Genomic DNA, 23590 nt, shown 5'->3' with positions numbered 1-23590 from the left:
TTTCTGAAAAGCTAATTATTCACAACCCGGGAATCTTAATGTCCAATTTCCATTGAAAAAAATAAATCTTTTGAATGCTCCTGCCCTGTGTTTTCCAAACTGTCCTGCATAATTCATCCACGATCACTAGGCACTGAGCACAAGCTTTGCAAAGGTGTGTTCTTCCTGTCTTAAGTAAACACTCCAAAGTAGACAGGAACAGCCTGAAAATTCTCTCCCCTTTTCAGCAAGTTGCTTCTGCTCAAATGCACACCTTACCGCACGTAACAACGATGATGCTCCATCAGCAAGCGTATAGACCTCCAGACATAGCAACCAGAGGCACACACCCAAAATTTCAAGCCTCCACATGCAACTGAGCGGGGCATATGAGCAAATTTCATGCTGAAGTCCCAGCAATTCACAGTTAAAACACAATTAGCTGGAGCAAGAGGGCGGGGGGTGGGGGGATGAGTAGACAGACTCTCAAATGAAAGGAGCCGAAGCATTTCAACATTCAAGGAAGTGGGGGTTCTTACGGTAGGCAGTGGCGGAATCTCGCTCACTCTGCTCCCTGCTAATGAACATGGTGAGGGCCGAGTACGGAACATGGAAACACTGCAGAGGAGAACAAGCAAATAAGGAAGTCAGACTACACATACCCTTGTCCAACGTGCAATTACAATATACAAAAGGAGAAGCAAGTGCAAAGAGGTTGCTATTTTAGGAGGGTGTGGTGGGAATGGGGTGATGTAGAAGAAGAGTTAAGCAAGGCTTTGGGGCCTGACGCGTGCTGAGCTTCCCAACCTGAAGAGGATAAACCCCCTACTGGACAGGCCAAGCCCTCAAAATAAGACAGGGTAACTTTAGAGAACGCTCAACCTGCAAAAATCTGCCCAACTTCCATTGTCTAGATCTACTGGGATCCCGTCTTATGGCAAGCAGGAACCCCTCCTCCTCAGGCATTTAAATATGAAAACCAGACCAAGAGACACAACAACATGTGGCAAGCACATGCCTAGCTAGAAAGGGCCTTAAAACCTTCTCAGTGGTACTAGACTAGACTTTTCCCATTTATAGAAAGTTTTATATCACCATTTTTCAAACTATCTGATGTGGTGGGCTGGCATTCCCCTCCCCCCCCCCAGTGTGCCAGGGGCCAATAGCATATTCGGTCTCTGAAGCATCCTCCCCCCCCCCGCCCCTGCTCTGTGGTGCAGTCGCTGCAGACAGGCAGCCAATGGCTCACGGACCTGCTGAGGGCCTGGTGCTTAGAGGCAAACAAGACCAACATACACACACCTTCATACAATGCACACTTGTTCAGTTTTATTATTTACGATTAGGGCTGGGCGATATCAGCTTTTCAACATCGCAGTGTATTGCCAGCCGAACATTGTGGTTTGGCGATATACCATGATGTTGAAAAAAAGATGCATTGGCCTTTGCCTGAGAGACACTAGGTGAAACTGCCCCAGCTCTCACCTCGAGAGCCAAGGCAGTTTCACCCAGGCTCGCAAGCTGGGACAATGCAGCTTGTTTGAGCTGCTCAGCTGGGGGGAGGGAACGCCCCCTCCCAGCTGAGACAGTCCTGGGGCGCTCACACGAGCGGCCAGACCATCAGGGCTCCTTTAACTGCTCGCTGCAGGGAGCAGCAACCGCGCTCCCCTCAGCTGAGCAGTTTCACAGAGCCACCACTGGCTTGCGGGAGCCAGCACTGGACTGGGGGCTCCTTTAACTGCTCAACTGAGGCAAGGGCAGCTGTGCAGTTTAAAGATGCAGTGGGAGGAACAAGCTGTATTGGCGCCTCACCAATACAGCTTGTTCCTCCCTCTCCATTGTATGATGGCAGAGTGGGATGGCGGTTTCACTCAGCGACATATCACTGGTGAAACCGCTCCCGAGTCCCTCTGCTAGCAGTGCCAACTGAAGGAAGGAACTCTTGCACTCGGTAAGTACATTGCAAGGGCTCTGCCAGACCTACGTTCCGCAAAGCACACTAAGCAGAGAACTGGCAAAGCCACTTTCTGCAGGCATCGGTGATATACGATCAAGTTGCCCCACGGGGAATTCAGTTCCGCAGCTGGTCTGGCCACATCACATATGATGTCGGGTGTGAGCTAAATGAGGTGCAGTTTTGGGGGAAATGGCCTTGTGGGCCAAATCTGGCCTGTGGGCTGGAAGTTTCCCACCCTTGCTCAAAAGCAAAATGCAGGCTGTGCACAAGAAGATGAGGGACTCACTGTCACGAGGGTCTGGAAGATGCAGTAGAAGAAGAGATACCACATCACTTGGCCTTGAGAGATGTCGGGCACAAACCATATCAGGAAGTAGGAGATCACAGCAAAAGGAGTGGAGAATATAATCCTGTTGAAAATTGAAGCAAGATGAGAAAAACTTGATATAGTTTGGGGTTTGGAGAGAGGAAAAGGAAGAGAAAAAGTACAATTTGATACGAATTAGTCTGGTTTTAAATGCAAGGGACGCAGCCCATTGTCCGTCTCTGTAGAAGTTCTATTGGTCTTGACCCAAGAGGGTTTTCACCTTCCTGTTCCTTTCAATGGCTGCTGGGGGCCACAGCAGTTCTCATTACCACGGAGGAGTTAAAGCTGATGTTAGTCATGAACTTACTAGGCCGCCTTGGAAAAGCCACCAGATCCAAGTCCCTGACCTGAATCATAAAGGATAATTATACTGGCCTACTTTTAGGAAGCAAATACTGACACGATCTTTGGGAAACGCTTAGACAACTGGAAACAAAGCCAAGTATAATTGTCATTCTCTTCACTGTATGGCTGCGGTATGTATCCCTGTGAGGCCCGCCTCATGGTCAGAACCCTTGGTTCAGCTCCAAGGGATTAGATGACCTTCAGATTCAGCTTGCAGTCCTACAAGCTTATAATTCCAGGCTTGTCAGTGCTTGCGCGGGATTGGGTGGGTAGGAGAAGAGAGAGACAGAGAAACAAGAGAGAGAGAGAGAAGAGGCAAAGTTCCAGAGAGCATAAAGAGCTGAGTAAGGTTTTGTGCAGTGGGGCTTTGATCACACAGTCCCCCTCAATGAGGCAGCAGGAGCAGGCCTGCTGAGCTTTAGAACCTGTTGTGAGCAACAAAGCAGAGATTTGGCAAGAAGGTCCGTCTGCTTCAGGAGGAGCTAAGCATTTTGCAGGACTGGAAGGGAGGCAGGGGAAGTCTACATGCTGTGCGTGTGAGGCGAGGAAAGCTAAACCAAGGAACTAAAGTGCCACCTTCTCCACCCAAAGAGAGGAATTCACTTCCTCCCTCACTCAGAAAAGAGAAGTGAACTGGCTTTCCTTGTGTATCTACTTTCCATGCAGGACCACATCATAAGACAGACTTTTAAACAGCCACTTGGCCATCCAGTGACAAAGAATTAGGTGTAGGTCGCCAGCCTATTGTAAGCCACAGAAAACTAGCATAAATAAGTGTGGCTTGAAAGGCCAAATACTTCTGCAAGCTAGTCAACTCAGGTGGGTTTATTTCCACAAGATACGCATTTCACAGAAGGAAAACTGGCAGTGCTCAGAATTTCTCCCCCAAACAAGCTAAAGATCTACATATACCCCAGAACAAATAAAAACCCAGACAAAAATGCAGGCGGCATGCTGGAAAGCAGTGGCGTATCCTGCAACATAGGCAACCTGGGCTACAGCTTTCGCTCTTAACTGGAAACCTAGTTCTTTATCATTCAGTGCCTCTTGTGTCACTGGTCCTCCAGGAAACCGGAGTGCGTTGCTGTATGCACATTCTCTGTAGCAAGGATACGTTATCAACAGGACAGAGGAGTACATAGAGACGGAGGGCGGGGTTTGGGGTGAAGAGACAAAGGGGAAGGTATCCATTTATTTCCTAGGAGAGAAACGGCTAAATCCTTTTACAGGAAAGGACCTGGTGAACGTAAGAGAAGCCAGCTAGATCAAGCCAGTAATCGAGCGTCCCAGTCTCACAGTTGTCTGCAGGAAGCAAGCAAGCCAGCCAGACCCGAGGACAACCCCTCTCCTCTGCCGTGGTTTTCAGCAACTGGTATTCAGAGGCACAGTGCCTCCGACAGGGGAGGAAGAACCATATTCCTCCTAAGTGAAGTTGGCCTAATACTCGTCAACTTTTCCCCAGCTCTTCCAATCTAATAAGCATGGAGAGTAGGGATCCAACCAAGCAAAGCTCCCCCTTCAACCCTAAAGCAGAGGCTAACATGAGAAGAGTAGATGCTCAATCCAGGTGGGGTTGGGTTGGGGGACTGGCTGGCTCATTCTTGCCTTCACCTGCTAGCTAATGCACAGAGGCAAAAATCGAAAGTGGCACCGGGTTACACACATGTACACACCCTTTGATAACTAAACTCAAGGTTGCCAAGAGAGATCTAGAAGACACAACCTATAATGGGACTGTGCTCTTGCATAGGTCTCATTAAAACGAAGAGGAGCCTTGCAAGAACACATTTACTGTTCTCTCAGTGCAGTTCTCATTCTGTTCAATAAGCCTTTGTGTAGGACTTCTCTGTGGACTGTACACGCTAGAAATGTGTGCACTGTCATTTGGACTTTCTGCATTCTCAAAACGTCCAGCTTGTAGGCCAACCTTGGCTCTCCAGGGGGTCTGAGTTGGTCTGAGAGGCAACTTTCCCCAGAAAACACCCACCCATTCTTCAACTGACTTCAGTTATCTGATGGGCAGGAGCGGGAGGATAAATCCTGTGCTGGCTGTGCATGAATGTTTCTCATGTAGCAGTATAGCTGAAATGAGCAAGATTCCATACAAACCCCTTCCTGATTCAAGGATGGATTTGAATGGAAACCCCTGGGAAAACAAGTTTCAGCAGTGCCTTGAAAGGGGCTTTGAAGTCCCAACTTTAGCACTTCAAAGCTCTTTGCACTTGATGTCATTGTGATGCCATGTGACCGATAGCTAGGGGGCTGTGCCCACCAGTCTTGCTTCACATGGATTGTAAGGACTACGTGGGGCAGGAACTGCCCCACTGTTAAGTGAGTGCAAGGGTAACAAGAGCTGTTGTGGAGAGCAAGTCTGAATTAGTTTTTCTTTTCTTTTTTAAAAAAGGTTTCTGTGTGCATATTATGTGGGCATAATCATAATAATAAACAGGCATGGGCGATCCTGGTAGTATTCTTAGGAATCTCATTTCTCTTTTGAGGGCTGTAGCCATGTGGCCAAAAATTAAATTCATCCCTCAGGGTGTGTGCAAGACTACTTTTCTCCATCTGGCAAGGGAAGCAGACGGAAGAGAGAAATTATTTTAATGCGACTCATGGGCATTTTGCCCCACAGCACGCCAATTCCCATGACGCGGAAAGGAAAGGTGACGTGTGTAGGACACTAAGACAATCACAAGCGTCCTGATATTCTGAACTGTTTCTAGATAGTATTTGCATAGCCTTCCTCTAGCCCCTGGGCTTAAAAAAAAAATCCCCATAAACTCTACATAGCTTGATAGTGGTGCGGAAAGTGGAGGAGTGTCCACACCCTACAGTGGGGATGCCCTTGTGGAGATCCCCTTGTAAAACACCTTTTTAGCAAGAATGACTGCTACAGAGTTCAAGACCTGACGGCCAGCTTCATCCGTTTCCTCCTCTCCAACCCATTCTAAGAGTGACAGAGTCTCCCAGCAGTTTGACTTCTAGTAACCCCCACCCGCTGATCCGCAGAGATATATGAAACAGGCTAGACAGGCACACACCCTGGCTCTCCATTGGCTGAGCTCCGATGGTGTGTTCCACTGCAATCTCTTCTCCTTCCCCGCCCACCGGCTTTAACCGTTTCCTCTGCCATGTGTGAAATAGCTTCCTTCCACACACGTTGCTCTTGGGGAAAGGGAAAGAGTTTGATTTTCAGCTCGGCTTCAAATCAGAATGGAAAGTGTGAGGCGGGGGCGGGGGCGGGAGGGGGAGAGGAGATACTAATTTTTAAAAAAATTAAAAGCAGATTTTTCAAAAGTAAGCCTTGCTTCCATGTTGAAGTTTTTTAAAGCAAAATTTTCGCTGTATTATTATTAGTGTTTTATTTATCATTATTAAGATTTATTAAATTTCTATACCAACCTTCATCCTAGGAGCACAGGGCAGTTTACAATGTAAAAAACACAAAGATACATAACATAGTAACAAGCAATAATAATACCGCCCAATATTATTATTGAGTAGTAAAACCCTGGCTCAGTTTTCATGAAATGCTGTGCTAAACCACAGCTTAGCACAAATGAGCAAGTTTCCCAAGCAAAGATCACAGCCACAGTGCTTCTGCTGCTGCTGCTGCTACCAGAACCAAACTGGGTCCAGACAAACCATGCGCTGTAACCAAGGTTTGTTCTTGGTTGTTCTTGTACAGAGAAGTCCTCAATCACCTACCACAGAACCCCTGCAAATCTTAATGGGGCACCTTCTAGGGTCCTCACAGTCATTGTCTGCAAATTGAGCGTGTGTTCCAGAAACACCCACCCACACCTGTGTTTCTCCTTGTGGCTACTTCTTGAAGAGGGAAGACGCCCAAAAGCCACTGCAGAGAACATGCTAAAGATGTTGTGGGCAATATTAGAATAAGGCTACAAGCCTTTGCATGCTAAGCCCCATCAAAGACAGTGGGACTTACTTCAAAGGAGATGTGGACAGGATTGCATCGCAGGAGCGAGCCCTGTTCCCTGCAAGCCTGACTGGAGAGACGTGCGATGGAGAGGGAGCCAATTTTAGAGAGAAGCAAGCCGACTCAGGTTGATAAGGACACGACCTCATAAGCCATCTGCTCAGCCCACTTACCACATCAGAAATCACTAAACTTAACTGCTCTCTGACATGATGCTATTCTGGACTTTCAATACTGTATTTGCAACTCACCATCCGAGATGCAAAAGTGAGGGAGAAGCACTGGTGCTATGGAAGCTATTAAGCAGACTCACACAAACTTCAACTCAACTGCAGGAAGCCTTGCCCAGAAATATCTCAGCTGCAATAAATTGCCAGGCAAGTTATTACTAAAATAGGTTTAAAAGAATCAGTTCTAGCTTAACAATGGCCTAGACAATGTCACAGCTAGGGTGTTCTGCTTTCTGTTCTGAAATGGGCCCGCTTACAAAAGATTTCCATGAGATCATGTACAGGTGAAGATGAAGTCACATTTGTTTCTACATATTCGTTAACACATTCCAGACACTACTGACACCCTTTTGTCTTTGTGAGTCATATTTACTAATGCCAACAAAGGTATCTGGCTGAGCCACTTTCCTAACTGCAGAATTTTTTTTGCTTCCCAAGAATAAACTAGTCCCCTACTCCCAACAAATTTAATTAGCCCCCACCCACTTCCTGCTGACATCCTGGCCAGCATTTTATTAGCATATCATAAAAAGCCAATGAGGATCTATATTATATACCGCTAACATGGGGAGCCTGGGCACTCCAGAGTATGTTGGGGTATAAATCCCATTACAGTCATACCTCAGCTCCCAAACGCCTTGGGAGTCAAACGTTCTGGCTCCCAAACGATCAAAAACCAAAAGGGAGTGTTCCAGTTTTCGAACGTTCTTTCGGAACCCGAACATCCAATGGGGCTTCCGATTGGTTGCAGGAGCTTCCTGCAGCCAATCAGAAGCCGTGATTTGGAAGTTGAATGGACTTCCGGAACGGATTCTGTTTGACTTCCGAGGTACGCTGTGAAACAGTATATCAATGGCTAACTGCTTCTCCAATAGCCAATCCCTATACAGCGAAAACAGAAGTACCCTCCCCACAGATGGCATACTTCGGGGAGTGGGGGGTGGGAATAGACATACTAAGGGAATAGACCCTAAGGGCTGCAGACCCTAAGGGCTGCAGAAGTACCAAATCACCACCACAAGGACAACCCAGAGAACAACCCAATAAGCACAGAGAAGAAAGCTGACCCAGAAAATGAGGAGGCGAAGCGGGGAAGGGGATAGGAGATGGGAATGAAATGGAATTACATGAAAGGGGGCCCAGTTCAATGACAGGTACCCTGAACAGCAACATTCCACACAGCAACATTTTGTTGTAGGCCCCTCTAGTCTATGTGAGACGCCAACAGGAGTTTTTTCTGGCTTCTGACTGGCCTTCCTGGACTGAACCCAAATAGCATCATTGCATGCTGGCTGGGCAGACACCCGCCCTTTATTCCAGTCCTGGAACCTCAGCAAAGGCAAGAGCAGTGGGGGAGGGATATTTTGGGCCTGGGTTTAAGGCCAACAGAAGCAAAACAAAAAGCACCAAGTTGCACCAGCAAATTTAAGAACCCCAAAGGGTGGGGTGGAGAGTATAATCATGCCCTACCAAGGAAAGGCATATCTAATTTCTCCCCGGGCAGCTCCTCCCCGCCCAACCCTTTTCCATATGTTATCCACCGTTAGGCCCTTCAGCCAGTGAGCAATGCAGTCCTAGTAAGAGATGCAAATCCTTCCCAGATTCAGAGGCTGCCACTATACCTCAGCCATAACTAGCTGTTGCTGGCTGTCAGCCGAAAGAGGATTGGGAGAGTTCAGACACAAGCAGCTGTCTCCTAGGATGCTTTTCCTTATAAATCCCAGGGTGTTAGTTAGCCCTTTTTTATTTATTTTGCTGCAACTTTGATTTATCAAGAAGTTCCACTTTATCCATAGGAATCTGAATAGCCACAATGGTTTCTGGTCCTACTGCAAGTTCTAATTTAAGCACATTTCCACCCTCCAGACAACCTCTCTCTTCCCTAATTTCTCCAAGTACTGAAAACAGGCCTGTTAGGAAAGAGGTGGCAGCACTCTCCTAGTCCTCAAGGGAGAAAAGGCTGCTGTTTGCCCAGGCACCAAAAGCTTTCCAGTCATTAACACTCTCCAGTACTAGATGGGAAAAGCTGTGGTTCGAAGGTTCTATCTCCACGAAGAGCTGCAACCCTGCCTGACAGGGAGCCTCTGACTATCAGTGATGACAGTATTATTAAAAGGATCTGTTCCCCAGTTTTCACCTATACCAGGGGTGGGGAACCTCTGGCCTGGGAGCCAGATGTAGCCCTCCAGACTTAGCTATCTGGCCCTCAGGATGTTCACCACACCCCTCACTGCCCCTGCATTGCACCATTTGGCTGCAATGTGTTCTTGCACTGGGGGACTGCCTCTTGCTTGCCTCAGGAGTGTCCCCTACACAGGAGACTAAGCCAAGGGGGCGCAAAATTGAGAAGATATATGAGAAGATTGCCAAATTTTGGCTTCACATGGGGAGCCATATTATGAAAGATCTGCCCCGAGACAGGCCCCCACTCCATTCACAAATGCATGTGCTTCTCAACATAGTGATAAGCACTATGCACTGACTAGCTCTACGAATCCCAAATTTTGGCAAAAACCAGCTTACCAGGGCATCAGGCGTCCAAGGCGACTCCATGACGTTTTACTGATGAAGAAACCCACCAGTGGATCAGTAATGGCATCCCATGCGCGGCCCACAAAAAGGATGATGGATGCATAGAAAGGGTCCAGCTATGCGGGAGAGGAAGAGATCCAATTCAGGTCGAGCAGCTTAAGACTGAAGGTGTGGAAGCACGTGAGTACAAGGTGAGGTTCCATCAGTTATGCTTTCCAAGTGCACCATTTGTCTTTGTCATCTCAGGTGGTCTTTGTCTGCCCCCACTAAGCCTGAACAACTTGTGACCTGCCACACATTACAGAAGCTCAGCAGGCAGGGAGAGATGACACCATAACACAAAGACCAGCAGCTCCAAAGTGCAGCCTGTCAGGTGCTTGGAAAAACCCCTCAGGCAGGCATCAAAAAACTGGAGGGTTTTCAAGCCCCAGGTGGCTAGTAGGGCACATTTTCCTTGGAAGAGGAACTTGTATCATGAAATGCTACTCCTGCGAACAGCATAATTTACACAGGACTATAGAAATCTGCCTTATACCGAGTCAGGACATACAGTAGATCCATCTAGCTCAGTGTTGTCTATTCTGATGGACAGTGGCTCCCAGGGTATTTAGACAGGAAGTCTTTCTCAGCCCTACCTGCTAGGGATTGAACCTGTGACTTTCTGCATACAATGCAGCTGCTTCATCACTAAGCTATGGACCTTCCTCCAGCAACAGAACTCTACCGCTCTCTTCTGCTATATTGTTAGCTACAGTATATCCAAAGGCAGCCTTCATGCAAGGGCCTGTCAGGCATAACGACAACCCTTCTCCTGCCAACTTTCTGTTTCAACTTGCAGGTTACTCAGTGGAGTGCTGCATTCCATCACCTTTGGGCCACCCCTCAAAAAGCAAACATACAAGCTGGTCAGACTTACCTGAGCCACATCCAACAAGTAAATCTGCAGAAAGAAGCCCAAGGCGCAGCCAGTGATCTGGTAGGGCGCTCCGCCAATGGCATAACACACTTTGCTGCATATCGATAGCTTTCCTTTGCTTTCTCTCTGGAAAATAGAGGACAGGACGGACTAAATTAGCCACCATCATTCCTGGGCATATTCAGCTTCTTGTGGGAACAGCATGGCAACCTAACAACTTTGCAACTAGTTGAGGTTGTGTGTGGGTTTTTTAATCACTTTCTTGCATTTATCAGTCCAGAGCCTTGAATGACTTCCAAGCAATGTGTCATATCTGGTTGTATTAGCTCAAGGCATATTTGAGCAGACAGCTTTACTACTCCCCACTCTTACTAGCAAAGATTTACATTGCTCACTCAGCGTTTGCAAACAGCTCTGCCTCAAGTGGACAATGGAGTTGCATCAAGGACGGACAACAGAAGTTGCCCAGAGTGGGTGTGTTGCTTGTGTGTGCGTGGCAATGCATTCCACACCACAACACTCATTTCCTGCTAACCACGTAAAACTCTCCCTGTCTTTTTGTTCCCTGTCTATTCAGGGGGTGGGGTGAAATGTTTATTTTATACATCATTTACAGGCTGCAGAATATTTACTTTTAATAAGCTCATCATGGCATACAAATCTATGGCCATGACAAGCCTACTTCTTAAACAATAATTTCAGAACCGACCAATTTCCTAGGGTGCAGCAATAGCATCATCATTCATTCATTAAAATGCTAGCACATTTGCAAAGCTAAGCAGGGTCTGGTATGATTTCAAATTGGATGGGGGAATGCATGTTGAAATTCCTGCATTGCAGGGGCTTGGACTAGATGGCTTTCAGGGTCCCTTCCCGTTCTATGATTCTATGACCACTGCTTCCCCACCGCTAGCCTATATCTGGTTCTCTTAATGTTGGGGTGACTGAAGCCCGGCAACATCTGGGGAGCCACAGTTTAGCCTTCCCAACTGCCAGTGGCTCTCCAGGGTTTCAGAGGGGAGTCTTTGCCAGCCCTACCAGGCAATACTTGGGATTACCTGGAACCCTTTGTACGGAAAGCAGGTGCTCTCTCTCTATGCAGCAGCCCTCCCCAAAGGTAGAGCAGTGGACTTGGAAGACTACCTGGTGAATTTTGGCCAGTCACAGTCTTTCAGACTAAGCCTACCTCACAGGGTTTTTATGCAGACCAGACCAGTTATGCTACCCCGAGCCTTTTGGAAGACCGAATAACCCTACCCCACACCCAATCAGCAGCAGCAGTCCCAAGTAAGGCTGTGTACAGCGGTACCTCTAGTTACAAACTTAATTCGTTTCGAGGTCCATTCTTAACCTGACACTGTTCTTAACTAGAGGCGTGCTTTCGCTAATGGGGCCTCTTGCTGCTGCTGCTGCGCCGCCAGCACACGACTTCCGTTCTCATGCTGGGGCAAAGTTCTTGACTCGAGGTAACTCTTCCAAGTTAGCGGAGTTTGTAACCTGAGGTGTTTGTAACTCGAGGTACCACTGTGCACACTATTGCCTTTAAAGCACATTCAAATCCCATTCTTTCCTTCAAAGAATCCTGGGCACAATGGTTTACCCCTCACAGTGTTACCATTCCCAGCAACCCTTTGCGAAACGCAGTATCCAGAATTCCTTGAGAAAAAGAATGAGCTTTGACTGTAGAGTGTGTACGCAGCTTTAAAGGTACAATCCAGAGAGATCCATCATGTTTGCTCCCTCCCTTTCTCAAGAACCAGGGTCTTACAGTTAATCATACACACACACAATATCTACTCAGAAGATGGATGCATTGAGTTCAGTGGGGTTTACTCCTATGGAGTTTGGGATAGGTGTGGAGCCTTAAACCTTCTGAATATCACGGAAGGGATCAGATATGTACCTGCTACAGTTCAGTCTGTGGTCAGATAATGCAATAGTACTCTAACCAGTTACATGAAGTGCTTAAATATATTTTTTAAAACCCACATAAAATGGGTTCTCTTCTCCATGAAGCATGTGATGACACACACTCTGCAGGTGCTGGCTGTCTAAACCAGGACTCCCACCACAAATATATAGTATTTAGCCATATGAACCTTTTCTGGAGAGAAGCACCACTTTGTTTCCATCATAAGTACCAGCTGCGATCCAAGTCCCCATTTCCTGGTGGTAGTGCTCTCTTTAAGGCTGCACTCCTAAAATGCACTTCCTTCCATGAAAGTAAGCCCCACTGATCTCCATATACTTCTGAGAAGATATGTATAGGTTTGCACCACAATTGTTTTTAATCACTACATTGCACTGTACAGCTGGGATGGGGAAACTGTGGCCCTCCAGATGTTGCTGAACTCCCACCATTCCTCATCACTGGCTGGGGCTGATGTGAACTGGAGTCCAACAACACAAGTTCCCTCTGCTTGCTTCAGAGCACTGAAAAGCCATGGGCTCCCTCAGAAAAGCTTCAGAGCAGCCCCGTAAAGCAGGCCAGTATTACTATCACCATTTTTCAGATGAGACACAGCTGAGAAACAGATGGCAACCCACAAAAGCCTACCTACTGAATCTATGGTGGAAATGAGATTTGAATTGGTGGGCAGGGAAGACACAAACACACGTTTCCTGCCTTGCTCTTTCAGTAAGATTATTCAGCAGAAGCTCCACTTGGCTGCCTGGCAATGCAACTGCTCCATCTATCTATACAGTAAACTCGGAAGCAGGAAAGAAGGACAATGTGTACAGCTCCCTGGATCCACTGGACCCTATTTAATCTAGAAGATTAACAAAGGGGGATTGGTTTACAGATAACAAGCAAACTTCTCTAGAAAGCAGCAAAACCAACTGCTTTGAATGGAGCCAGTGGACTAACACAAGCCTAATTCTGCAAAGCAATCCAGCTGCCAAGTTTAGCGGCACAGCTGCAATCGCAGGGAGAACAGCTGGGGCAGCTCCCCACCCCCCAAGCCCCGGAATTGGCAATTGGAAAGGGAGAGGCCCTGAAAGAGACACGTACTTCAACGGCACTGGTGTACACTTCCCCCAGGAGGCGGGCTCCATCAATAGTGCCCTGCGGGAAGTTATGAGCTACTCTCACCCCATGCAGCACAGTACAAGGGGCTGCTGTAACAATGAGTCTCCAAAGCCGTTGCAAGGAGTAAGTTCTGGGCATTCCACTATCAGAAGCCGATCCTGATACTAATTCAACAACAGGCAACCTTGAGCAAGGCACCTCTGTGCTTCTCGCCTTTCCTTTCTGTTGCAAGGAGTCAACGTCTTCAGTAGGGATGTTGCAACTAACACTGGAAGAAGCCTGCAAAGCATTTAATGGGGTGGGGGATGCTTTCGCCCCCACCATCGCCGTGTGACAGCTCCATAGAATTGCTCCTCAGGAGCACTTTAAAATGGGTATGAAGCGTGCATGCCAAAGGCAAGAATCCCACCACCCCTTTTAATAACTCTGACCTATGTTGAGTGATAATATTGCTAACTCTGAAGCAACCACACATGCTCTTGTAGCATATTGACTTTTTGCAATTCAAGCTTGGATGAGTGGACCTTCAAATCTTATGGGGGGGGAACACACACACACTGCAAAATAGCATCCCTGCTTTATACAAGAGGCTGGTCCCATTCAAGAAGTGTTGTGTTTCTCTGCTTTTAACCCAGGGTTCGCTGAAAGCCATTGTCTCTAATCCTAGTAATGCAGCTCATGTGCCGTTCCAAACCCCTTAAATTACACTCCTCCTTACTTCATTCATTCACACAAGAACCTTCTTGGGTAGGTGAAATTTCCACACACATTTTGCACCCATTCAACATACTGCAAAGTGTTCAATGATACCCTTTCGAGTCCTGGAATACAGATCAATACTATCTACTACCAGTACTGGCAGTTTTTATTTAGTGCCCAGGGCTATTATCTTTTGACCAGCTTTCTCTCATCTCTGCCCCAGATTCTCCAGAGTCTTCAAGAGTCATGAGGAAGCCAACAGGTCAAAATCCCACCTTGGAAGTCATGGTTAGAACTCAAGAAGAGTCCTCCTTCTGGATCAGGTCAGTGGCCCATTTAGTCCAGAATCCTGTTCTCAGGGACCAACCAGATCCCCCATGGAAAGCCAAGACCAGAGTCCAGCAGCAAAACTCTCCCCACTTGTGATTCTCAGTGTTCAGAGGATTATTGCCTCTGACAGTGGGGGAGAAGGAACATAGCCTTTTCCTCCAAAGTTTAGACTCTAAACTTTAGAGTTAAAAACTAGACATAGACCCCCCCTTTCCATATAGTTTAGCTTACAAAAACAAATGTAATAAGTTTGTACATTAGTACGGACACCCTATAAATCAATTATTACTTTATGCTCCCTATCCTCTTTCCTTCCACCTGGACCTCCCGCTATGTATATGTTTTAAATGCATATGAGAAAGCGGGAACAAGTCTGATTTTTCTAGTTGCCAGGAAGTTAAAACAGCGCGAGCGACCCCCACCCATCGAGAGTAAAGCGAACGCGGCGCCTTTAAGGAAAGTTTGCCCTTGTCTCTAATGAATGAACTTGAACGGCTCGGAGGCCTTTGGAGCCGATTTACTACCACTCGAAGGTTGTGGGGGAAGAAAGGCAGGGGGCGCAGCACCCCTCGCGCAGCAGGCGGTGCGAGACTTCGCAGCGTCCCGCGCAGAGAGCTCAGCCCAGACTAATGGCCCCGGCGCCTCCAGAGAAAAGCCAGCCCGGACAAAGCGCCTCCAACCCGCCACAGTCCTCATCCGAGATGTGGGCCGTTCCCCTCCTCTCATCTGGACGGATAAACCTTATAAGGAGTCCTCCCGTCACCACCCCCACGCCCCAATCCCAACGGGATTCGGATCTGCCACATCGCTTTGACGCCACGATCCGCATCCCGGCGTTGGGGCGAATCGCGGGATCTATAGTCCGGTTTCTGCTCCAAAGCCTCTCTCTTGCACACACAATGCACGGCCCTTTGAAGAAGAAGAAACTCCCAGAGGCCATCCGGATCGAGCCATGCGGATCCACTCACGTGGCAGCCCCGGTCTTCCTAGCCATGCCTCCTCGGGAGTAACGCCCGATGGAACTCCCCTCCTCCCGAGCCCAGCGTGCGAGGATCGCGGCTTCAAATCCCTTGGGGGCCGGCCCGACCTCTCAAAGGGGACCCCCCCTCACATTTTTCCTTACGTACCTTGGGACGTATCAGTTCTTCTTGCTTCAAGATACTTTGCTGCAAAAGACCCGCAGTTGCAACGCTCTCCGCTCCTTCTCCTTTGGCCATTTGGCAAAAAGAAAAAGAAAAAAAACCAACCCCAAACCCTGACCCGATCCCCTTGACTGGTCTTTCCTTCTTCTTTGCTTGCTTCCTTCGCTTTTTTCTTCTCCTTGTTGCTCGATTGGTTGCTCTTCGCTTTGCCTTTTCGCAGGTGAAAGTAGCCCGTCGACAAAGCAGCACCACGTATTTGATGGCCAGATAAGCGCGCTCGCCCGAACACAGCGGCGTGGCGTTTCCTTTCGCTTTTCCCAAGGCGAAGGTCCCGCTCGAAGCCGCCCAAAACTGAGTGAATGAATGAACGGCTCGAGGCGGATTGAATTTCATTCGCACGCTTGCAGGCGGAGCCCCGCCCTCTTACTCGTGAGACACGCCCCCTCCCCTCGCCCCAGGGCTGGTGGGTGGGGGCTGGCAGCTGCCCAGCGCACACTCACCAGCCCTGATCCTCTTTTGCTCCTGTGCCCATAATTGGAGGCGCCACCCAATATAACGCGAGAGCCAATCAGCGGCTGCGCCGGCGCAAACACCCCCAATTTACCCATCGCCTTCTGCCTGCCTCCTCCTCGCCGAAGCAGACAACCCCGGCTCCTAATTTTAGCCCCTCCACCTGCCTGCCGTTTTTACATTGTGATCACGGCTTTCCGAAGTCCCTGAGACATTATTCTTAAACTGATCTAATCCCGTCCGTATCCCCTGCTGCTAAAAGCGTCAGGCTTTGCCAGATCGCTTACACCAGCACTTCCCAAATTTGGGAGGTGCAAACTGCTTCCTGAAATAAAGAAAAGAGGCACGTCTTATTCGTATCCTCCCCATCCCCAAATATTCATTTATTTAGGCCAGGAATGGGGCTGCAGTTGTGGAGCTGCAGACATTGCTGGACCACAGCTCCCCATCAACTGGACTCATCAACTGAGGAGGGTGATGAGAGGTGGAGCGAAACCACATCTTCTTTAGGTACTCTGAAAATAGACCTTGTTTCTAGTGCACTGATTATGACATAGGAGCCAACTCCAGGGGGCAGTGGGTGCTTGGGCACCCACAATAATATAATTCTGGGGGCGGGGCACCCATAAGTCAATGAGAAAAGCTGGCAGATGGCAGCTCAGCTCCGTCCTCCTCAGTCAGCCAGCGAGGCACCCTTTCTGGGGGGGGGGTGAGGGACTCAGATGTGGAGGCAGAGTCTCTCTGCCTCCGAGCCCGTGGAAAAGGGTGCCTTGCTGGCTGTGGAGAGGAGGAGGAGGAGGAGGAACTGCTGCTAGCCGCAGCAACACAGACGTATGACATCACATGCACACTCTGTATGTAGTGCGTGTGACATCACTATGTGCAGGTGTGTGCTTGTGACATCACACGTCCGTGTTGTGGCGGCAGGCATCCACAATCCTGAGGGCGAGTTGGCACCCCTGGATTATAAAGTGAAGTGAGGTGTGTTTGTGTGTGGAGCCACTGTTTGTGCTGGCTCCCTTAGGGCAGCAGGGCATGATTTGGTTAAAGTTGGAAGGAGTCAGGGATGTGGCCTTTAGATGCTTTCAAGGCAGCCATTCTTAGCCTGCTCCCTTCCTGATCTTATGGACTGCAAAAATATCTAGCAGCTCCAAAGGAGAATTTCAACGGAAGGTGTTCTGCTGAAAACTTGAGAGAAGTTTGCTTGCCTTCCCCCACCCGCCCAGTCAGCGTGGCACAGGTGGTTAGGCCTGACCATCTTACTACTGTGTTATGTGTATACAATGTTTGTGTTTACGCTAAACATCTTCTTCCCTACTGTTGACAGCATCAAGGCTGCTTCAAACATGATGCATTCACTACACAATAGCCTAGCAACATAGCGAGCTAACTAATTTCTGTTGGAAGGGGTTCCTTCTGATAGTATTAAAGTCAAGAGGGAGACGAGTGGAGGTGTTGCTTAGCACCTAGGCAGACTGGCATTTGCTCTGATTGGCTATGCAGTTTTGAGGGTTTCTCTCCCCACCAAATATGTTTGGTTAACTGTCCCTCTGCCCTGAAAAAGTCCTGAACTAAGAAAGTCAAAACCTGTCTGTTAATTTCTTCCCAGATTACACTGCTTTGTGGAGTTTCTTCATTAAAGTGTTGTCAAGATTTCTTTCTGGAATCCATCTGCATTGTTTAAATGAATTTCCTAACAATTCCAAGACAAAACGTTGGCTCATTTAGCCCACTAATGTGTACACTGACTGGCAGCAGCTCTCCAGGGATTCAGACAGGGAGCCTCTCTCGGTCTTCTTTCCAGATGAATTTGAATTCATCTGGAGATGGATTGAGTTTAGGACCTTCTGCATGCCAAGCCTATGCTCCATCACTGAGCCAGAAGAAAACATTAAATGCTGGGTAGATTTCATCATGTAACGGCTGCACTTTATGCACCATTTCCCCCTCTGTGTGTTCACATGCCAGAAGACTGCAATTAGCCACAGAGTGCTAATACCCTTTCTAGTCTGAAAGTGGGTGCCTCTGAACAGAAGCACCATGAGAAGGAGTTGAGTGGGCCTCATTCTCTTGTTTCTTCCTAGAGTTGCCACATTTATGTGCTTTTTTATACTGGTTATCTTAGACAGCATGTGCCATTGCTCTGGGCAGACTTTTTAAAAGTCCTTAAGGCAAAGTGATTCTAAGCAAGCACAGAGTGCATTTCACCCTTGATGGAGAAAACACTAAATTCATAGTTCTCCACGGCTGAGGTTGGCCTGCCCCAATGAGCTACCCTCCCTCTGGGAAATCACAAGTTTGGTTGATTCATTAAATGATTAATTACAGGAGTGGCAGCTCTTCTGCAGAGCCATGCTCTTGACACAACCCCCACCACCAGCCAGGGCAGAGTGGGGTCAGGCCAGGGCAGTGGTGATATCAAGGCTACGTGGAGCCATCCCATCTGTTGCTAACCTCATTGCCCCCTTGATTAATTTAATAAATTAAAATGTCTACACTGAATTAAAAACATTTCTTTAATTGGCTGATTCTGTCATGCTCAGAACACAAGTCCAAAATACCAGCAGCCTGTCATGACTGCTAAATGAAACTTCCCCACTAAATGTGGACACCCTGTTCAAGGCAAGTCCCTCCAGATGCACTTCAGGTGTGTACAGTGGTGTAAAGTTGGAGGTGGTGGCACAGGGGTGGCTGCCCCAGGGGCAAAATCGTTAGGCATGAAAATTTCAACATCCTGTGCTGCCTCAATACAGTTGTGTGTGTCTATTACTGGGCTCTGATGAAAACGGCTTCTCCATGCAAACCAGGAAGTGACCTCTCCAGACAAAGGAGCAACTCTTCTTTTTGTATCTCTGTGGCTGCGATCTCCTAGGTGACAAGGATGCCATTAGGCAGCTGAATGCGCATGCATACTCTGTCCATTTCCCTCCATCCCACCTACCCCCTCTGCATGGCCCCGGGTGCTGGCAACCCACGCTACACCATTGGGTGTGTAGGTCACATGTACAGTGCGTCCATAGGCGCAATGGAATGCATACATTACCTATCAGCATCTCATTAGTTTTAAGTAGGCCCAAATCTGGTCTGGATGGGTGACCTCCTGGGAACCACATGTCCACTTCCTTGAATTCCATGACAGCAGAACAATGGGACTGAAATGTAAAATGAATAAATAAATCCAGGTCCAATTCAAACTCCTGTTTTAAAGACTTATGAAGCTCAGGACCCCGATAACTTAAGAACCACCTCTCTCCATATGAACCAGCGATTGTCATCTGAGGCCCCCTCCATGGGAAGTCTGGTGGATGGCAATACAAGAACAAGCCTTTTCAGTGGTGGCTCCCTGCTTGTGGAATGCTCGCCCCAGGGAGGCTCGCCTGGTACCTTCAATACATATCTTTAGGCACCTGGCAAAAACATTCCTTCTTCAAGAAAAGGGTGGGATGTTTTAATATAGATTTGCGGGGTTTTTTGCTGGTTTCCCTAACTATATGTCTTTCTTTGTTGCTTAAAATATTGTATACTTCGCATTTCAGTGGTAAAGAAAAGACTAATAAATTTAAATATTAACTAATTAATTAATTCAGCCACATCTCCATCCAAATGCTGATAGGAATGTGCATTAAGATACCTACCTAAGTGTGCATCCATCTGATGTTGATGACTTACAGGTGCACATCTGATTTACTGCTGCCACTCCTATGACATATGCATCTTCCTTGTACTGGGACCAGTGCACTTATCCAAGCATTTTCTTAATCTACAAAAATGTAACACTCTGAACAAAAGCTAGCTGAGCATCAGAACTCCTTGTTCTCGAATATCTCTGACAGCTGGATCAGAGTGCAGGAATTCGACAGAGGACGTCTTGGGAAGAAAATGACTCTGGGTTATCTTTGCGCATGAGCCCTTGGGAACCTGTTGATCACATTTATCTGCTCCTTGCACCTGTCTGGGCTTAGAGGGGAAATTATTTCTAGCATTTGGTCATATCAAGTCCTTTATGGGGGGAGGGGGGAGTTGCCATTGGGCATTGCTGTCATCTAGCACCAAACCTCTTTTCCTCATTTAGCAGATGTTCCATCAGCTGACCAGATTGATTCCATCTGCCATAAGATTGATCTAAACGTTCCTCCACACAAAAGTCACTCACAGTCTCGGCAAAGCGAAGTTATAAAGGCCGGTCTCTTTGAGAGAAGACTTTCAGTGCAGAAACCTGGATTCATTGCTAGGACAGGGAAGGAATGTGTGTAGATTTAAATCACTATTCTCTTCCTTTGCGATGTGGAATCTTCCTGTCATTTCCTGGTCACCAGATGATGACTTCAGACATCATGCGTGGTGAGGGTTGATAAGAAAATGCTTTAGGATTACATAAGCTGTGGTCAGTTTTGGCAATGCAGGAAATAACAGTACATTTGTGGCAAATATTTATTTTAAAGTAAAACCCGTACACGTGCGCAGACACACACAAAGGTTTCCGTGTAGATTGCTACTTAATGTCCAGTTAACATAACCACCCCATTTTTATACTTAAGTCTTACATATTTCTGTGAGCTTTTATTCTTTTTTTTAATAAAATAGATTTTATTCATATTTTCCACACAACAACAACAACACGAAAGATATCAAAAAATAACAATACACAACACACAAAATTCAACATTCGAAAACTAAAGAAAGCAACAACAAAAAACAAACACAAATCCATATCTTTCAAGTTAATATTATAAACACTAAAACAACAACAAAACATTGCTGTGAGCTTTTATTCATTGCATTTATTACTACATTTATACAGGGCCGGCCTGTGCATGAGGCAGGCTGAGGCAATTGCCTTAGGCAGCAGAACTGCAAGAGGCAGCGCTTGCAAGCAGCCTGCCTGCCCCATCACCTCTGCTGCTGCTGGTGGAGAAGTGGGGCAGCAGTGACAGCGGCTTCCAGTGAGATCTCATAACATCTTGCAGAAATCTCACGAGATCTTGCATACTCCACAAGATTTCGTGAGATCTCGTTGGAACCCATCAACGTTGCTGCTTTGTGGGTGCCACCACACAACCCACACAAGGAAGTCTTTGATCGCGTGTGTGGACCAATACCTTCCTGTTATACCTCAGGCAGCAAAACAGAATGCACCTTGCTTTCAAGAAGCTCTAGGTTCTTTCCCCTTCATATTATCCTCACAACAACCCTTTGAGGTAGGTCCAGTTGAGTCTGTGACTGACTCGAGGTCACCCAAGTGAGCTTCATGGCCTGGTGGGGATTGGAACTCAAGTCCTAATCTGATACACTCTAACTAAACACTTTAAAACTAAAAGCAACTGACAGGAGGGAAGAATGAAATCAGGAGCAGATATAGGGTAGTAAGAAGACAGAAAACTGGTAAGTTGCTTAACTCTTTCCCTCCCTGCTATCTGCTCAAAAATTCCTCAACCCAACCAATTTATCTACCCACAGAGGGGGGAAATTGGGGGAACAGCTAATCATCTTTTTAATATTTGCATACTTTTAATATACTGTATATTGGAGTCAGGCAAAGCTCCCTAGTGATCGATTTCTCCATTTCAGAACCACCGCTTTAATCACAGGGTTTATTAACCTAAGATATATCTCCCTCAAAGTGTGTTGACTCTTGCCAGTAATTTTAGAGGAAGCTGGCATTAGGCAATCCTCTCTCCTGGTGGTAAGGAGAGGAGGAACAGCTGAGGATTTGTAGGCCAATCATAGCATCCATAACTCTTCTAAGGAAGGATGACTGGATTCCCAAGATCAGCTGACAGGAACAATGTAGAGAGGAAATTCCTCTGGCAGACAGTAAGCCTTTGTTTCTGTAAGGGCTGCGCAACTTTGTTTCATGTCCCAAGATTGCTGGGAGGTGTTCAGGGTGGGCAGATGTCCTACTTTGCAGAGGACAGCCCTCTGTCTGCTCTAAGCCCAGTTTAGAGATAAAGAACCCCAAGAAGGGAGAGAAGGAAGGGCTTTGAAGTTGTGCATCCACAGTTAGTTTGCAGTGCAGACAGAGCATGCACCCTAATCACCCATAAGTCACAGACCTCTCCCATCAGCTCTCTGGCTGGTGCTGACCCATGACAGGGCCTTTTCAGTGGTAGCTCCCCAGTTGTGGAATGCCCTCCCTAGTACCTGTCTCCATCATTATTAACTTTCAGGATAAATTTGAAAACATTCTTGTTTATGCAGACATTTGACAGCAGAACAATACTTTTCCGGCCCAGAGATCACTGTTTGCAAATGTTTTAACAGAAAAAGTTCACATGGAAATTCGTCAGCATTTTAGTGCAAATTTCTTCTAATATAAACACTCTTGCAAATGTTCCCTAAAACAATGCAATTTTGTTTCACTAAGATATGTAATTTTATGCATACTTTATGCCAGTATATATACAAATTTGCACACATTACGTGGCCAGAGGACCCTATTGCTAAATTCGGAGAAGTGCTCACTGAAATCATCATCTTCTAGCCCCTGATAGTGAAGATGCATCCTTTAGCTACTGAGAAATCAAAAGGCATGAAGGTGGTATCAGTGGTGAAAAATCGTCCTGTCACTTTGCCTGACCTGTAACACTGTTATGGGTTAATGGCTCTCAGCATCCTGTCATTTCCCCTAAAATGTACATGCCTGCCCTCCGGCACACTACATAGGTAACACAAACTTAACCTGCTCCACAACCTTTACTATCACTTGTGATCACACATCATTACACAGTTCTGCAACACACCTACAACACCTCCTGATCACTGGCAGATTGCACAAAGCCACTCAGGTCTGCCTCACCCAACAAACTTCAGGGCCAGCATGAAGCAATGTGAAATAACCAGTATTTGGGATGGCAGACTCCATGTGTGTGGTGTGATCTGTCTCCATCCAATCTCCATTTTTGGTGCCCTTCTCTTAAAAGTCGAGATGGCACTGGGATGAATGGACTACATTGCCCAGCTCTTGATGACGATGCAATTCTCCCCCTCTCTCCCTGCTTATCAGACCGATCATCTGCATGGATTATTTGAGGGGGGGGAGCTGTGTATTTGTGCGCATGAGAGAGAAAGGATAGCGACCACACCCACTACTGGCATGTGGCCCCTGGAAGGTTCAACGGTGAATGTGGCCCTTGGACCCAAGCAGGTAAACTACCCCTGGTGTACACAATCACATAATAATCTCATTTGCAGTAATCAGATGTCCAAACACACAATGCAATTCTCTCAGGTTAGGCTTGCTCCTGTTCATAATCTCTGTGGGATTCTGATATACTTAACAGCCTCACTCACAGTAATCAGATGTCCAAACTCACTATGCAATTATCTCGAATTAGGGTTGCTTCCGTTCATAAACTCTGTGGGTTGTTTGTAATTGGGGAGCTCTCTCTATAAGAAGTAGCAAACTGTTTTATTGGGTCTGAGGCTACCTAGTAAGTTAAAGGCTAAGGCAAAATTTGGTGACTTCTCAGCTCACACAGAGCCTGTTCTGCCATTAGGCAGGGTGAGGCAGGTGTTTTGGGCGGCAGATTGCTTGTGATGGTGGTGTCAGGCAACGGCAGTGAGGTGCTGGAGCAGAGTTGTGCGTGTCACACTGCCTAGACTACTGTCCTCA

At 47.2% G+C, this 23590-nt stretch overlaps 1 protein-coding gene across 1 annotated transcript in view; it reads right to left on the bottom strand.

Moving 5' to 3' along the window:
* MFSD2A (MFSD2 lysolipid transporter A, lysophospholipid) overlaps positions 1 to 15860 on the bottom strand; it is a 34687-nt gene extending 18827 nt beyond the window's left edge. Inside the window, exons 1-5 of the mRNA XM_083626607.1 lie at positions 15454 to 15860; positions 10267 to 10392; positions 9342 to 9466; positions 2223 to 2346; positions 519 to 597 (exon numbers count right to left, since the gene is read on the bottom strand). Coding sequence (XP_083482733.1) covers positions 519 to 597; positions 2223 to 2346; positions 9342 to 9466; positions 10267 to 10392; positions 15454 to 15543 — 544 coding nt within the window. The 5' untranslated portion in view covers positions 15544 to 15860. The remainder of the gene's footprint in view (positions 1 to 518; positions 598 to 2222; positions 2347 to 9341; positions 9467 to 10266; positions 10393 to 15453) is intronic.
* Between the last annotated feature and the right edge of the window lie 7730 nt (positions 15861 to 23590).

This window comes from Podarcis filfolensis, assembly GCF_964270895.1.
Source record: "Podarcis filfolensis genome assembly, chromosome: 8".
Lineage (NCBI taxonomy): Eukaryota > Metazoa > Chordata > Lepidosauria > Squamata > Lacertidae > Podarcis > Podarcis filfolensis.
The sequence above is the reverse complement of the archived record's forward strand: the minus strand, read 5'-3'. Positions and strand labels throughout refer to the sequence as shown.